The 16,385-nt window shown below is 34.9% G+C and overlaps 1 protein-coding gene across 1 annotated transcript in view; it reads left to right on the top strand.

The window, feature by feature from the left end:
• The window catches only part of LOC105546938 (von Willebrand factor A domain-containing protein 8), a gene marked incomplete at its 5' end in the record, with an annotated part of 160,509 nt that overhangs the window by 26,721 nt on the left and 117,403 nt on the right, over positions 1-16,385 (top strand). The window contains 6 exons of the mRNA XM_011990268.1: positions 4,752-4,862; positions 5,786-5,850; positions 6,283-6,408; positions 7,459-7,568; positions 8,235-8,389; positions 12,506-12,701. Coding sequence (XP_011845658.1) covers positions 4,752-4,862; positions 5,786-5,850; positions 6,283-6,408; positions 7,459-7,568; positions 8,235-8,389; positions 12,506-12,701 — 763 coding nt within the window. The remainder of the gene's footprint in view (positions 1-4,751; positions 4,863-5,785; positions 5,851-6,282; positions 6,409-7,458; positions 7,569-8,234; positions 8,390-12,505; positions 12,702-16,385) is intronic.

Raw genomic sequence — 16,385 nt, 5'->3', positions numbered from 1 at the left:
GTATTGGCTCCTGGCCTGTTAGGAACTGGGCCGCACAGCAGGAGGTAAGTGGTGGGCAAGGAAGCATTGCTGCCTGAGCTCCACCTCCTGTCAGATTAGCCACAGCATTGCATTTTCATAGGCCCGTGAGCCCTATTGTGAACTGCGCATGCAAGATATCTAGGTTGTGCGCTCCTTGAAGAACCTAATGCCTGATGATCTTAGATAGAACAATTTCATCCTGAAACCACCACACAGCCCCCACCCCACCTCTCCAGTCATGGGACAGTTTTCCACGAAACTGGTCCCTGGTGTGAAAAAGGTTGAGCACCACTGGTGTAGAGTCTTGTAGGCCGTTGAAGTTTCTGGATCCTGACTATGAGTAAAAGAGGAAGACAGGAGGAGATTTTGAGCAGGGAGCTAGCATGATTAAAGGATTTCTCTGGGTGCTCTGTGTGAATAGTCTGTAGGTGCTAAGGCACAATGAGGGAGACTAGTTAAGAGACATGGTGGTTTGGAGGAGGATGGGGCTCATAAGCAATGACAGATTCTAGAAATATTTTGAAGGTAGAACCAACAGGATTTCCTAACAATTCCAATATATAGGGTCAGAAAGAGAGTAAAGGACAACCGTAAGATTTAGGGACTGAGCAACTTGAAGTTGCCATTGACTAAGATGGGGAAGGAATCTGGGAGGGAAGCTCAGATGATATTAGATTCAGTTTGAGATGTCCATTAAATATCCACATAGATGGTAAGACTGGAGTTCAATGGAGAGCTCCTACCAGGATATACCAACTTGGGATTCATTAACAAATAAATGTTCTTTAAAGCCATGAGACTGAAAGAACTCACCAAGGGACTGAATGTAGAGAACAGAAGTTCAAACACTAAGACTTGGGGCAGTAAAATTTTAAGAAATCAGGAAGATGAGGAAGAATCAATGATGGAGTTTGAAAATGAGTGACCAGTAGAGTAGATGGATAAACTGAGGAGTGTGTTATCCAGGAATGCAAGTGATGAGTGTCTCAAAGATAAGGATCAATTGTTAAATGCTGCCAACATAACATGTAAGAGATTGCTTACTTACTCATGTTATTCTTCCAACTGCCCAGTGAGGGTAGCTCTTAGCCACATTTACATATGAGAGGACTGAGGCTCAGACTTCAAATAACTTGTCTGGCAGGGAAATAGTAGAACTGAGATTCACAGCAGATTGGTTTGACCCTACCGGAATTAAACATCACCTACTCTCTCCCTCACTACAGATTTGGGGGAAAAGATTAGTTTGAAAACTTAACAAGTACTCATAATAGGAAAATATTTTTTAAATGCAGTGTTGTTACTTATGAATATTTAAAGAGCAAAGTGCTACCAAGAAATAATACTTTCACTAATCAAGAGAAAAGTATTACATAATATGTCAGTAGTTCATTGAGGAAATAAGTCAACGTTAACTTTAGTCCGTGCCTCCAGAAATTATCATAAATTCTGAGTTATAAGTATTTTTCTGATTTTGTTTTTACTTTTTTATTTTTACTTTTACTTTCTCCTAGAAGCAGAATTTATAAATATCCAGATATTGTTTATAAAAGTTTATGTCCTGAAAATTGGAATGAGGGTTTTACTTTATAGATTTTCAACAAAGTATCGATGCCATTGAATTTAACTCTGTAGCCAAAACAATCTGTCATAAAAGGTACACGATATCTTGGTGGTTTGTAATTTAGTAAGTCAGTCAGATTTGGATGAGACTACATTTGGAATATTTATTTAAACAGTCCTGCCACATTTTCAACTGTCAAATTCACTGTCAAATTTACATACACAAATTCTTTAATAAAAGTGCCAGATTTGTAGGTTCTCAGCAAGAGTTTTACTTTCTCAAAAGATCCAATTATTTGGTAACATTGCTAATTAATACTCTGTTTAATTTCAATTACTTTCATGGAAGAAAATCTGATTTTCATGGTGAAGCTGTGCTTGACTTCCATAGCCAGCACCTTGCCTCCTTATATGCTGCCTTGCTTATCCCTTTGGCCACAGTTTCAAGTTTTCCAGAAAAGTGCTTCGGAACCCTGAGCAGACCTGCACACCGTGTCTGTATACTTCCTCTCTACCTGTCCTCTAAACTGCCTTCTCTTTTCCCAGAGAGGGTATCTTAACTATTTTATAATATACCCCTGTCAAGATGTCAGACCTGTACAATTCCATGTGAACAGCACAGAGCTGTGAAATTTAACAACTGATAAATAATTCTAGTGGAATGAGAAATAAGTAGACTGCCATCAATTCCTTCTTCTTCATTCTACCCTAACTAAAAATGAAGCAAAAATATTGTAGAAAAGTACTTCCATGAATTTGGCTATTCCTTGTCTTTTTAACATGAATCTTTGCTACAGATGCATGTCCCTGGTTAGTTTAAGAAGTTGTTCAAAAATTCCTTGCTAAAATAAAATCTTAAGTAAGAAAAGGGAAACTTTGCCATGCCTAAAAATAAAGACCCTCCCCTTCCCCCACTCCCCATGAGATTATTTATTACATCTGTACAAAGTTTAGAATTTCAGATTTAGGGACATTGAGGTCATCCAGAGGTTACTTTTCTCCCAGTCAAATACAAACATAATAAAATTGCTCACTTGCGTCTCCTCCCTGCCCCCCTTAAAGGAGTGCCAAAGCCACAGTTACATGTACTCATGTATGACGCAAAATTCTATTTTTAAACCCAGACAGAATCTATCATTAGTCATTTACAGAAGGAAACCATTAACATCTAAAAGGATGGAGCAACAGAACTCCTTCATGTTGCCAATTGCTTATAAACTAATTCTAAATACAGCAGTGGCTGGAAATATATGTTTTCTGTCACTTAGAAAGACATAGTTTTTCAGTTCACTTATGCCATGTTATGAATATGTAAGTATTAGACCTTAAAAAGGTAGAAAAATGGAAGACGATACTAACTTATTTTTATACTTGATCATATTTGTTTAATCAACTGCTTATTCTTATGCTTACTCATTTTTAGGCATGAAACATTTTTAGGACTTCCTTTTGCTTACAAAGGCTAATATTATCCCAAATTGCTTAAGTACTAAGAGTTCATTTTAATGTTGTACATATTTATTATACAAGAAAGATTTTTTCCATCAAAAAATACTTATTCAAAAAATATTTAATCTAGAATGGAGATTGTAAATTTTTAACTTAATTTTATTTTTTTCTTAAGGAAAACTCTAAGGTATCATTACCATTTTCAAAACTGTCAAGTAGTGGTGAATGATACTTGTTATATGTTAATTTTTAAAAGAATATTTCTAACACACATTCTTAATGGAGAATTATATCTCATACAGAATGATGCATTCTAAGGGTGATGTTTATGAAAGAAATTAAAGCTTTGTTAACATGATCAGTAAAATTTTTTAATACATCTAAAAATCAGAGTATATAGTGTGAAGTGAGTTATATGGTGCAAATACTATTTTAATTCTTGAGCACTTCCATAAAATTAGCTTGTAAAATAAAATTAAAACCACACTGAGATGCTAGATTTGCAGATGAATCATTCATTTTTTAACATTTCTTCTTATTTCTCTGACTAAATTATATGACAGAAGACAAGGGTCATGATTAATTCATCGTTGTATTCTTTATATATTAAATATAAGCTCCTCAATAAATATTATGGAATAAATGAACAAACACTTCACAATTTATTGTTTTCTATATTTTTCAAGGTTTGAATTAATTATTCGTGTGCTTTATGACTTTATCTTCTCCAAAAGAAATTCTTCTTGAAATGAAAAGTTCACAGGAGTTAGGATAACTGGAGGAGCCCCAAATATAAAATAAAATAAAACAAAGAGAGAAAAGACACCTGCATAACAATGAGGTCTGACAAATAACTTGCAGGTACCTTTTTGCAAACCTGTTAGTCTAATCTTCAAACCTCTTTATATTTTAACTGAAAAACCAACTTCTTTGCATCCCTTTAAAATATTTAATTTTTTTCTGGCTTTCTCAATGTTAAGTTTTTATTTCATGTATTTCAGTTCATATATTTCAACACATAAGGTTTATTTATTTTCTTAAAAAATATATCCTAATTACTGAAAGATTACATCATTGCATAGCTATAATTAATAATGCTGCAGAAATCTGTTGTTTGTACTTTATTATAGCACCAGTTATAAAGGTCCTTCAAGCTTGGTGAATTTCTAAATGAAGGAACACTCATTACTAGCTAGTTTCTTGGAGTCCTGCATATTTTTTGCCAACTCATCTTTATATCTATTTTATACCTATTTTCTAAATTGAACCTGGATTTGTGAAAAAGATAAGTAAGATTTAATTATGCACAATATAAGAGAGCTTTCAACAGAGCATTCTCTAAGTATAATTTTGGTACAGGTAGATGAACTTCTTAAAATCATCAATCTTTGTAGTTTCCTTATTACTAGATAATCAAACAGAATCATGGTTCAACTAGCTTATAGTTAAAAGGGAATGGTTGTTACATAAAAATATTTAAAGAGAATACCTTCTGCATCACATATTTAGAAATGTCTTCATAAAACCACCAACAATTTTAAATTCTTCATTAAGAAAAATCATTTAATGTCTTTGTGATATTTCTTCAGTATTACAATATTGTCTTTGTTTTGATTTATCCCTATAACCTTCATTGTCAGGTTGCCAAGAGGTTGCCGCTTTAAAAAAAAAAAAAAAAAAAAAAATCTCGAACTTTTCACTGTTTTTATCATTTGCAGAGTGATGTTATCCTGCTGTTAGATACCACTGGCCGGGCCCTTCGTCGCCTCATCCTCCCTTCAGAGAAACTTACACCTAAGAAACCTTTCTGGTGGAACAAAGAAGAAGCTGTAAGAAACACCACATTTGTCCAGCAAATTGCCAAGGATTTCTATAGCCTTCTAACCAGAAAGATGCATGCGTGCCCATCCCTTTAAGTGCCTTTGGTTTGTTGTAATGCACAAGAGAATTTCCTGTTATGCACATATAGATTTTAACATGATATATATAACCATAGATATGTGTATAATTAAATATCAATAACTTCTTTTTATGACATTATACTTGCATGAAGATTTGCCAGGACTGGACTAACAAGAGAAAATTAATAAGTATTTGGATATGGTATTTTTAACAAATTTCTGATTATGAAGTCAATTTAATGTGTTTTCCAGTTATGTAGTTATGTTTTGGATTTATATGATAAAACTGTGAGTATGCTACCTAATTTCCTCTACTAGACAAATACGTATTTTAGTTTATTAACTAAATTAAACTAGTAAGTAAATAGTTTAGGCCAACACAAGAGAATTTATTCTGCCATTCAGAAAAAAATAATGGTTTTAAAATAAGGTTTACCCTCTGTCCTGCAAGTCAACATACTTAGGTCTTAAAAGACTATGAAAAAAGTTATTTTTTAAAATGTCATAAATGTTTCCTAATATAAGAAACAAAGTGTTTCCCATGTGTTTATTTTATGGTGTAAATTCCATGGTTAATCATCAGATAGCCTGTTATTTCTTAACAATGTTTGGTATTGTTTTTAAAAATTTATTCTGAAGTGGTTTTAGTATATAGTTCACAGTAAATTTTGATATATAGTTTAATCCATTTTACCATAAGAGTCTTAGAGTAGATAAATAGATAGCTTGTTTGAGAATTACATGTTTTACAAGTTGAAGAACTTTATTTTATTTAAGGGGAAGTGGCTAAAGAGAGACATGACTGTATCTGACACATTAAATGTGAATATCTTGTTTTGTTTTGTGTTTAGGAAACTTATAAAATGTGTAAAGAATTTTCACACAAAAACTGGCTGGTATTCTACAAAGAAAAAGGGTGAGCTCTTTATTATAGAAGATTTAAACTGAAGTTCTTATTTGGCCCATTCTATTTGCTGTTTTGATTATACTTGTTTACTATAAAGTGAATGTAACCAAATTATGAATGTTTTAATATAAAAGTAACTTTGCCCACATTGCAGAATACTGAGAAACAGACATAAGAAAAGCTAATGCTCACAATTCCATGACATAGCCACTACTAACATGGCAATGGTCACTGCTTTCCATTATTTTTACTTATACACACCCTGACATAGTTTAGAATTTTGCATATCTGTTTTTCTCAATTAACATTTTTCTACATCATTACTCAGTCTTAAAAACATTCTATTTACGGGTTGCATAATGTATCATGAAATGATTATGCCAGATTACTCAACCATTATCCTCACCATTTCCTTTCAGATACAGTTTTCTTCTTTTCCAGGAACAGCCTGACTGTGCTGGATGTTCTAGAAGGGCGAACTCACACCATCTCACTTCCCATCAATCTCAAGACAGTTTTCCTTGTAGCAGAGGACAAATGGCTTCTGGTGGAGAGCAAAACAAATCAGTGAGTGGCTTTATATAGTGTATCATGGAGTATGTTGTAGCTCAATCTTATTTATCAATTATCCATCATCTTTACTGTTCTGTCTTTCCCGTGTCTATCTTTTAGCAATTTCTGTGTTTGGCAGCATCTCTGTATATGAGACTTATAAGAAGTGAGGCGGGGAGAAAAAATAAATGTCACTTCTCAAAATGGCATTGAAATTAACAGTTAAAAAAATCATGACTTTTTCATATGATCCATAGTTATTTGGGCTTTTTCCTATTTGTACATTGAGAATTCACTGTATTCTTGCCAAACTGGAGATACTTCAAAGTAGATTTTCCCTTCAAAGAGCCACAGTCTCCATCCTTAGAGCTGTTGCCTTTTTGTAAATTCACAGAGTTCACACCTTAGAAGTTTCTTTCTCTTTTTATCTTGTGTATTCTGGTTTGGATGTGGTTATGTTTATGTTTTTGTTGTCTGACCCATCGGACTGTGCAGTTCTTGATGAAAGACAGTGTCAACTTTGAGCACCTTCCCTCATGCACAACTCCACTAGCTAAGTGCAGACTCTTTCTGCCCCTCTGCTGACAAGCAGAAGTAGCTCATTGCAGAGGATTTCTGCCTATATATACATCCATATTTTAGAAATGTTAAAAATAAGTAGATCAAGGAGATTTCAGTTGTGAGGGCATCTGTCTCTTAGCTGATCACAAATCAGAAGTCATGCTCCCCCTTCCTGGCTGATCAAAGAGTTTTATCAAGAGAAGGCTACATGATAATAAGAGTGTACCCCATTCGAGTTGCTTTCCTCCCCCCCACCACAACCCTTTCTCTTATAGGAAGCACTGGAATTTTTGCTTCACATTCATTACTGAATTGCTGTTGTGCACTGCTCTTTAACACAGTGTTGAGAAGTTATTTGTTAATTCATGATGAAACTCTAAAACTTCAAATTATACTGGAACTATAAAGAAGAGGCTGAAGAGAATCTAATTTTTCTTAGTCTGGCCTTATGACTATTAGAAAAAGAAAAATTTCACTTAAGCTAGATGTTTTGTTTGTTTGCAGGAAATATCTTTTAACTAAGCCTGCATACATCGAGTCTGAGGGTAGTGGGGTTTGCCAGTTGTATGTGCTGAACGAGGAGCCACCCAGCACGGGGTTTGGAGTTACACAAGGTAAATACTATGTCATCTGTGTTTATGACTGTGTGAGTGCATGCTTGTACACATACTGAGCTCTAGAATCATTTAAGAACAAAACACCAGCCTATGTTAAGTTTACACCAAAAGAAAAAACTTAGTCACTACACCAGAAATAGTAAATAAGAATCTACTATCTCAAATTGTCATAAGGAAGTTCACTGTTGTAAGCTCTGTCCTTGAATTTTTTTAACTGAGAAATCAGTATTTTTATTTTTTTACATTTAGATTGCAAGTCTAATTTAGGATAACATCTTTTTTTCTACAGACTATTGGGATTTCTACTTAATTTATCACAGTTTTGGGGGATGAATAGTACTTATGAAAAAAATCTAAAACACCATTGCCAACACTTGGTTGGGTCAGTTTTCACATCTTTTCTACAGGGAACTATTAATTATAGTATTTATTCCTAATAAAATTTTGAATTCTATAAATACTTGAAATCACTTTGGGAAGATGTCTTGGTTATAAAAACAGCATTTTTTTCAAACAAAAGCCCATGAATGTAATTTAAAGTGTTTCCTCTTTTTTAACTTGTTCTTTTCCATTTGACTTGTCAAGAATAAAATCTTGCAAAAAATTAATCCCTGGAGCATTTCCGGAGCATATGGTGTCTAATGTTTGTCTGATGCTTTTCAGAAACAGAGTTCAGCATACCTCATAAAATTTCCAGTGATCAACTATCATCTGAACATCTAAGTTCAGCTGTGGAACAAAAGATTGCCTCTCCCAACAGAATTCTCTCAGATGAGAACAATTATGCTACAATAGTTGTTGGTTTTCCAGATCTCATGGTAAGCACCCATTTTTTAAATTATTGGATAAATATTTCTTTCCCTCAATTTGACCTATAATCTGTAAGCCTATTTGAGGGGTAATTAAAAACATGATTTCCTGGTAAACATGTTGGATCAAGTCTGCCTTCCAAATCAGTCAGTAGAAAATATGTTGTACCTAAATAGTTTCATTACACTTTAAAATTAACATTGAAAGTGTAATGCGATGATAGAATTCAGTAGGGGGAAACGAGTATTCTCCATATGTGGGAGTTCATGTAATACAGTTTAAATGCTTCACCTTCCAATGGTAATTTTCTATCATGTCTTCTAGAATTTTTTAAAGTTAATTATTTTTCCATCTACACATTCTGTTTATTTATTTATTTATTAACTTTTATTTTAGGTTCAAGTGTACGTGTGCAGGTTTGTTATATAAGTAAATTGCATGTCACGGGGGTTTGTCGTACAGATAGTTTGGTCATCCAAGTAATAAGCATAGTACCTGATAGGTAGTTTTTTGATCCTCATCCTCCTCCCACTCTCCACCCTCAAGTAGGTGTCAGTGTCTGTTGTTCCCTTCTTTGTGTCCATATGTCCTCGGTGTTTCGCTCCCGCTTGTAAGTGAGAACATGCGATATTTGGTTTTTTTGTTCCTGTGTAAAGTTAAATTTGTTGAATTGTCATTATTGTAGATTAAAATTTTTAACAGTCATGAAGATAGATTTATTTTCCATTGAGTTTTGCTCCAATTTATCATATCTTTGCAGCATCCAGGTGATAGAATAATGGCTAATTGTCTCAATTGATTTTTCTCTTAGATGGGCCCTTCTGTTATCTACTGTTACCTATAAAGGAGAAGCTATTTGAATTGACTTTAGGTGAAACTGGGCAACATCTTCCTCCGATGGAAATGTGGGGAAGTTACTATAAAAGTTATTTCAGTCCAAGTTGGCATCTAATAACCTTAGATGTAGCTCCGTGTGTTTTGACTAAGCATTTAATTTTTATAATTTCCTTTGTGGCTTTTAGATGGGATGATAGAATTATTTCAAGGTAAAAATATGGGCTGTACTTGATAGTACTCTAATTTTGTATGCCTCAAAATTTTAATATAGTTAATGAATGCTGGGTACTTCAGGATATAAGATTTGAAATCTAAAACTCAATGGATAATATGTGGCTTAGGACTCTGATATATGTGTTCCTAATTATCAAGTAAAAAGCATCTGCTATCATATAATTCAAAATGAAATGTTATTGAAATACAGTGTTTACAGCAGCCTTGATATAATAAAAGAGATGTGTTTTATATGCTTTCTACAATGTTTGCTGCTATAAAAAACTTGGAACTTTTTCTGGAGGTAAAACTATTTTAAAAATTGGTCTTCTAATTACCTTCTTATGATTGAAGAAATCAATATAGAAGTATAATATTATTATAAAAAGTTAGAAAATAAAAGCTAAGTTAAGGCACTGTTTGTATTAACCTTGTAGAAATTCTTACAGCCTGTAAGACTAGTGACCTTGTTAAATTAAAAGCTATATCCCTGCTTCTTCGTGTGGTACCTACCACATAGGAGGTATTTAATGAGTATTTGTTAAATAGAAGATTAGAGTCAGCTAGACAGCCTTTTAAGATGACAATAAGATTTTTAGGCCACAACACAATAGGCAGTGTGCTACCCTAAGCCCTTTCACACATGATAGTTAATTTTTACAACAATTCTATGAGGTTTTACAAATGAAACAACAGAAACAGAGAGAGCTTATATCCCCTAGGCCACAAAGACTCTAAGCAATGGGGTTTGAGCTCAAGTGTGACTAGCCAGCCCTCTAACACACATCCTTTTTACCACACCACTCTGCCTTCTTGCTTTATGTGAACTTCTTTGGATTCTCTATTAAACTATTGACAGATGAGTATGCTACCTCTTATTAACTTTTTCATGGAGTTATCAGTGGCATCTAAATTATTACTTATATAACTTTTAAAATCTAATACCAAATAGCGGTAAGAATCTATAGCAAATATCATCCTCAATGGTGAAACATTAAAAGTATTTCTTTTCTATTCTCATTAGGAATAAAACAAGGATGCCCACTGTTACCACTTCTATTAAACATGGTAATAGTGTCTTAGACATGATATATAAAGAGAAAATTGATAAACTGTGCTGCATCAAACTTTAAAATTTGAGCTCTGTTAAAAGACACTGTTAAGAGAATGAAAAGACAATCTACAGGCTGAGAGAAAATATTTGCAAACCACATTTCCAACAAAAACTGGTATCTAGAGTCTATAAAGGTTCTTAAAACTTAACAGTCAGAAGGCAAATAGCCTAATTTTACAAATGAGCAAACAGTAGGCCAGTGTGAGTTATCAAAGATCAGAGCCCAAGCAAGGTAAGGGCATCTGTGATGGGGAGAGGTAACCACTAGTGATGGGCATTAAGCCCAAGCAGGATGAAGATGGCATTCCTGTGAAGGGGCAGCCTGGAGTGGGATGTAGGAGCCCAAGTAAGGTGAAGTATGTGTCCCTGTGTGAGTGTGGCCCCATATGGGCTGTCAGGACCCAAGCAGGGAGAGTGGAGCATCTGCCCAGGGAGTAAGGTTAGTGGTGGAGACGGGAGATGGGTCATATACAGAAAGTAAATATATGAAGGGTGACAAAATACATTAAGGATAATGAAAACAAAATTTTAACTGTTAGGGGAATTACAGATACTGGAAGGAAGAAAACTAGAATGAACCATGTCGTTATTAGATTAAAATTGGATATATTTTTGTGAACTCATAGATTTCAATGTATTTAGGTAGATATAGAAGTAAAATTAAAGATAAATGTGGAAAAAAAATGAGCAAAAGACTTGAACAAACACTTAACCAAAGAGGATAGAGGGATGGCAAATAAGTACATGAAAAGTTATTGGACATATTAGTCATTAGAGAAATGCAAATTAAAACCATAATGAGATACTAGTACCTACCCATTAGAATGGCTAAAATAAAAAAAACGCTGACAATACCAAGTACTGACAAGGATGCAGAGAGCTAATGCAACTCATTATTGCAAGGGCAAACAATAACCAGAACATCTCTGAAGAAGGACCAGACAGAAGTACTCTTCCTAATAAACTTCAAGGTTAATTATAAAACTTCAGTAACTAAGACCATGTGTTGGCCTGGGAATAGAAAAATACACAGTAGAACAAAATGCAGTGCCCAGAAACAGATACATGCATATAAACTGTGTTTTATGATACTGTTGCTATGGGCAAAAGTTAGTGGTATTTGGACAATAAGCTATACATGTGAGGAAAGGATGACTGCAGATCCCCACTTCGTACCATTCACAAAAATTAATTCCTGATAGGCTAAGGACTTAAATGTGAAAGATAAAGCCTTAAAACGTTAGAAAAAGCATAAGAAAATATCTTTATGATCTTAGGAAGGATAAATACATATGTGGTAAAAATCTAAAGTAAAGCAAGGGAAAAATAACACAAAATTCCAAAAGAGTTAAATCTAGGGGAGAGAGAGAGAGAGAATGACCGGGAAGGGCCCCAATCACTTTTGAAGCCATCCCAGGGCTTTAAAAATGCTAGTTATGTTCTATTCATTATGTATACGTGTTTATTTTTTAACTAATTCCTGTATTTCTTCTGTTTAGTTGTAATTGATTTCAAGATAAGAAATTTAACGTGTGTATTTTACACTTGTCTGAAAATTATGATTATTGACAAAGCAGCTACCACTTGTACCACATCCAAATGACTTCATTTATTTTTGTTTGTTTGTTTAACACACGATCTCCTCAGCCTCCTGAGTAGCTGAGAATACAAGCATGTGCCACGATGTCTGGCTGATTTTTGTATTTTTGGTAGAGATGGGGTTTCACCGTATTGCCCAGGCCAGTCTCAAACTCCTGAACTCAAGTGATCCACTAACCTTAGCCTCCCAAAGTACCAGGATTACAGGCATGAGCCACTGCACCCAGCCAGTAATTTGATTTTCTTATACCTCTGAAACATTAGTTTCCCCCCTAGTATCTGCTTAAAGGTCTGCATTGTTAAGGTTGTGGTGAATGTAGTATATGGTACTTCAGTACTTTAATCTCTTTCTTTTTTTCAGTCACCTAGTGAAGTTTATTCTTGGAAGAGACCATCATCTTTGCATAAGCGAAGTGGCACTGATACATTGTTCTATAGCGGAAAGAAGAAAAGTGGGACTCCAAAACAAAGCAATTGTGTGACTCTTTTAGATTTGAATCAGGTTGTGAGGATTTTACCCCCAGGAGAAGTCCCTCTAAAAGATATCTACCCAAAAGGTAAGAAGGAACTCACCAATTCCTAATTTACAAAGGTGGTTTAAAGTAGCTCCCTTTTGGTAGAGGATATTTAATTTATCTTTATCATTTCATACTTATAAAAAATTGATCATTCTGACCAGTTTAGAAGTAACTAAAAAGACCTCTCTGTATTCAGAAAGTTCTTACTCATTTTCAGTATGTGGTTGTGGCCCCTGCTGTTAGAACTCATCTTCATTTATTTTACAATATATGCAATCACTTTACCTAAAAGATGTTTTCACAGAGGCTTTTAAAAAGTCTTAGTATATTAGGCATAGAAACTGAGGCCTGCCTTTTGTCTTAAACTCCTAAGACTGGAAGTCAGGGACTTATTATGTAGACTGATTCACTTAACAGCACTCTCAAAGTCAACTTATATTTATTACTGTATAAAATATCCAATTCCTGGGCTGATCTCCTCTCTTCGTATAAATTCACTTACTCCTTAAAACCCCATCCTATTGTTAGCAGGCTCTCTAATTTGTACATGAAGATATTCTGACACAGAACTAAAATAACTGGCCCAGGATCACCCCACCAGTGGACAACAGTGCCCAGATTTGCACCACAATCTTCTAATCCCAAGTTTAGAGCTATTCTTACTGAACCACACTGGCGTTCATCATAACAGATAACTGTGAAAAAGTTTGATCATTGATTCATTGACTTTTTTTTTTTTTTTCATCACAGTCGTAGTGATATATTATCTTGTGTCTATATTCACTGTATTAGTGTGGACTTCACAAATATAACGCTAAATGTATTATAATAATCTGTAACAGGGTTTGAAAAGTTCTGATTATATGATAATATTTGGAATTAGTTTCTTCCAAACTGAAACTCATGGAAAATAAATCACCATTTCCTTAAAATGTTTTTTTGTGGTAGAAGAGGCAGATGAATAAACTGACAATTGTAGTACAGTGTAATAAGATAGGAATATTCACAAGGTGATATATAAACACAGCAGAGAAGTACAATCCATACTGGAGACCATGAGTTGACTCTTGAAAGATAAGAGTTAATCAGTTAAAGGATTTGGTCCAGGAAAGGGGTGCTCCTTGTGAAAGATGCAAGGACTTGGCAGAGCATTCCAGGAATTACAAGAAGTTATGTACCAGAGTTTAGTGCACCTTCATTCACCCAGAAATCTTCGGCTCACCTTGATACCTCTTCTCCCTCATCCTCCACATCTCATCCATCAGCAATCTCCATGTCCTGATTCACAGCCTTGCAAATATATCTTGTATCCACCCACTTGTCTCCAGTTCTGTAACCAGTATCCCATCCAAGGCACTACCATCGTACACTGGAATGTTGCCATAACCTTCTGATATTGTTACCTCTTCCACTGTTTTCCCCTCCTACCCTTCTCCACACATCAGACAGGGTGATGTTTTTAAAGTACAGTGTACATTGGTTCTTAAGCTCAGTTTGTATACAGTAAAATTCACCATTTCTAGTGTATAGTTCTGTGAGTTTGGCAGACACAGTTGGATAACCACTACCACACTTGATGTAGAAGAGTTTCATCACCCCAAAAACTTCCCCCATTCCATTTTGTGGTCACTGCCTCCACTTACCTACAACTTATCACTGACCTGATTTCTGTTCTTATAGATTTGCCTTTACCATATTATAATATAAATGGAATCATATAGTATGTGGTCTTTTGAGTCTGACATCTTTCAATTAATACAGTGCATTTGAGAATCATTTATTCATTATTAATTTTTAATGTTATATGTGTACCATTAGTTTTTGTTTGTTTGTTTATTGCCAAATGGTTGCCTATTATATGGATGTACCACAGTTTGTTGATCCATTCACAAGGTGATATATTTATTGGTTGTTTCCAGTTTGGGGCAATAAAGAGTAAGGCCACTATAAACATCTGTGGGCAGGTTTTTAAGTGAACATAAGGTTTTGCTTCTTTTGAGTAAATGCCTAGGAATGGCATTTTTGCATCATATGATGAAACTGCCAAACTATTTCCCAAAGTGGACATACCATTTTGCATTTCTCTCAGCAGTGAATGGAGGTTTGAGTTGCACTGCATCCCTGTCAGCACTTGGTATTGTCAGTTTCTCACCATTCTAGTGAGTGTAGTGATTTCTCATTATGATTGTAATTTGCATTTTCCCTAGCACCCAATGATGTTGAGCATTTTGTTTTATGTGTATCTTCTTTAATAACATATCTTTCAGATCTTTTGCCCATTTTTAAATTGGGTTATTTTCTTATTAATGAGTTTTGAGCATTCCTTTTGTTTGTTTGTTTTGAGACAAGGTCTTGCTCTGTTGCCCAAGCTGGAGTGTGGTGATGCGATTTCAGCTCACTGTAGCCTCTGCCTCCCAGGCTCAAGCAGCACCCAACTCAGACTACTGAGTAGCTGAGACCACAGGCACATGCCACCACATCTGGCTAATTTTTGTATTTTTTTTGTAGAGATGAGGTTTCGCCATGTTGCCCAGGATGGTCTCAAACTCCTGAACTCTGAGTGTTCTTTAGTGTAGATACAAGTTCAGTGTCAGAGATATACTTTCCAAACAGTTTATCTTATTTTGATAAAGGGCAAATCTTCTATGTTTTCTTCTAGAAGTTTTGTAGTTCTATATTTTACATTTAGATTTATGATCCATTTTGAGTTAATTTTTTATATGGTGTAAGGTATGTACTGCGGCTCTTTATTTTAATTGCATAGGGATATTCAGTTGTTCCAGCACCAGCACCATATGCTGAAAAGACTCCTGTCCTTCCTCTTTTGCACTGCCTTTAGACCTCTGTTGAAAATCAGCTGCCCACATGAGTGGGTCTATTTCTGGGTTCTCTATTGTGTTCCATTGGTCTATGTGTCTATCCCTTTACTAATACTGTACTCTCTTGGTTGCTTTATAGCTTTATATTTTATAGTGAGTCTTGGTTGACTCAGGTAGTATCGATTCTTCCACTTTGTTCTTCATTTTCAAAACTGTTTTAGTTAGAAAGTAATATTTTAAAACACAACTCAGGTCACATTGTCCTTAGGATAAAGTTTAGAAATTTTATCTTGGCTTAAAAGATCCAGCATGATTTGTCCATTACATATCTCTCTGACTTCTTTCAGGTAACTTGAATGCACAAAATTATTCCCAACTTTCTGCTGCACCCCTTCCCCCCAACCCCCAAATTCATTCTCATCTGTCAGGTCTTAGTTTAAATGTCACTTCCTCAGAAGCTCTTGCTCCAATCTAAATTAGGTGCCCTTGTCATACTCTCTCATAACACTTCCTATTTCGGGACGGGAAGAGCATGTTTATGTTTCCATGTGTATTTTAATTTTTCACAAAATATCTCAGGCCTACAAAAGTTTAAAGAAAAATACATTGAACATCTTTGCACCCACAACGCATACTGGTAAGTCATTACCAATCGTTACTGGTCATTACCAGTATGGTCAGAGACTCCTGTGTTCTCCTCCCCTTCACTTTTGACAAACCAGAGGTAATCTCTATTCTGAATGTGAGTTCAGTACTTATCATTCACAAAATAATATATAGCTTTATTTATTTATTTATTTTTGAGATAGAGTCTCACTCAGTTGCCCAGGCTGGAGAGCAGTGGAGCGATCTCGGCTCACTGCAAGCTCCGCCTCCCAGGTTCACGCCATTCGCCTGCCTCAGC

Source organism: Mandrillus leucophaeus, unplaced genomic scaffold, assembly GCF_000951045.1.
Source record: "Mandrillus leucophaeus isolate KB7577 unplaced genomic scaffold, Mleu.le_1.0 Scaffold375, whole genome shotgun sequence".
NCBI classification, from domain to species: Eukaryota; Metazoa; Chordata; class Mammalia; order Primates; family Cercopithecidae; genus Mandrillus; species Mandrillus leucophaeus.
Note: the sequence above shows the minus strand (reverse complement) of the source record. Positions and strands in the feature narration are given on the sequence as shown.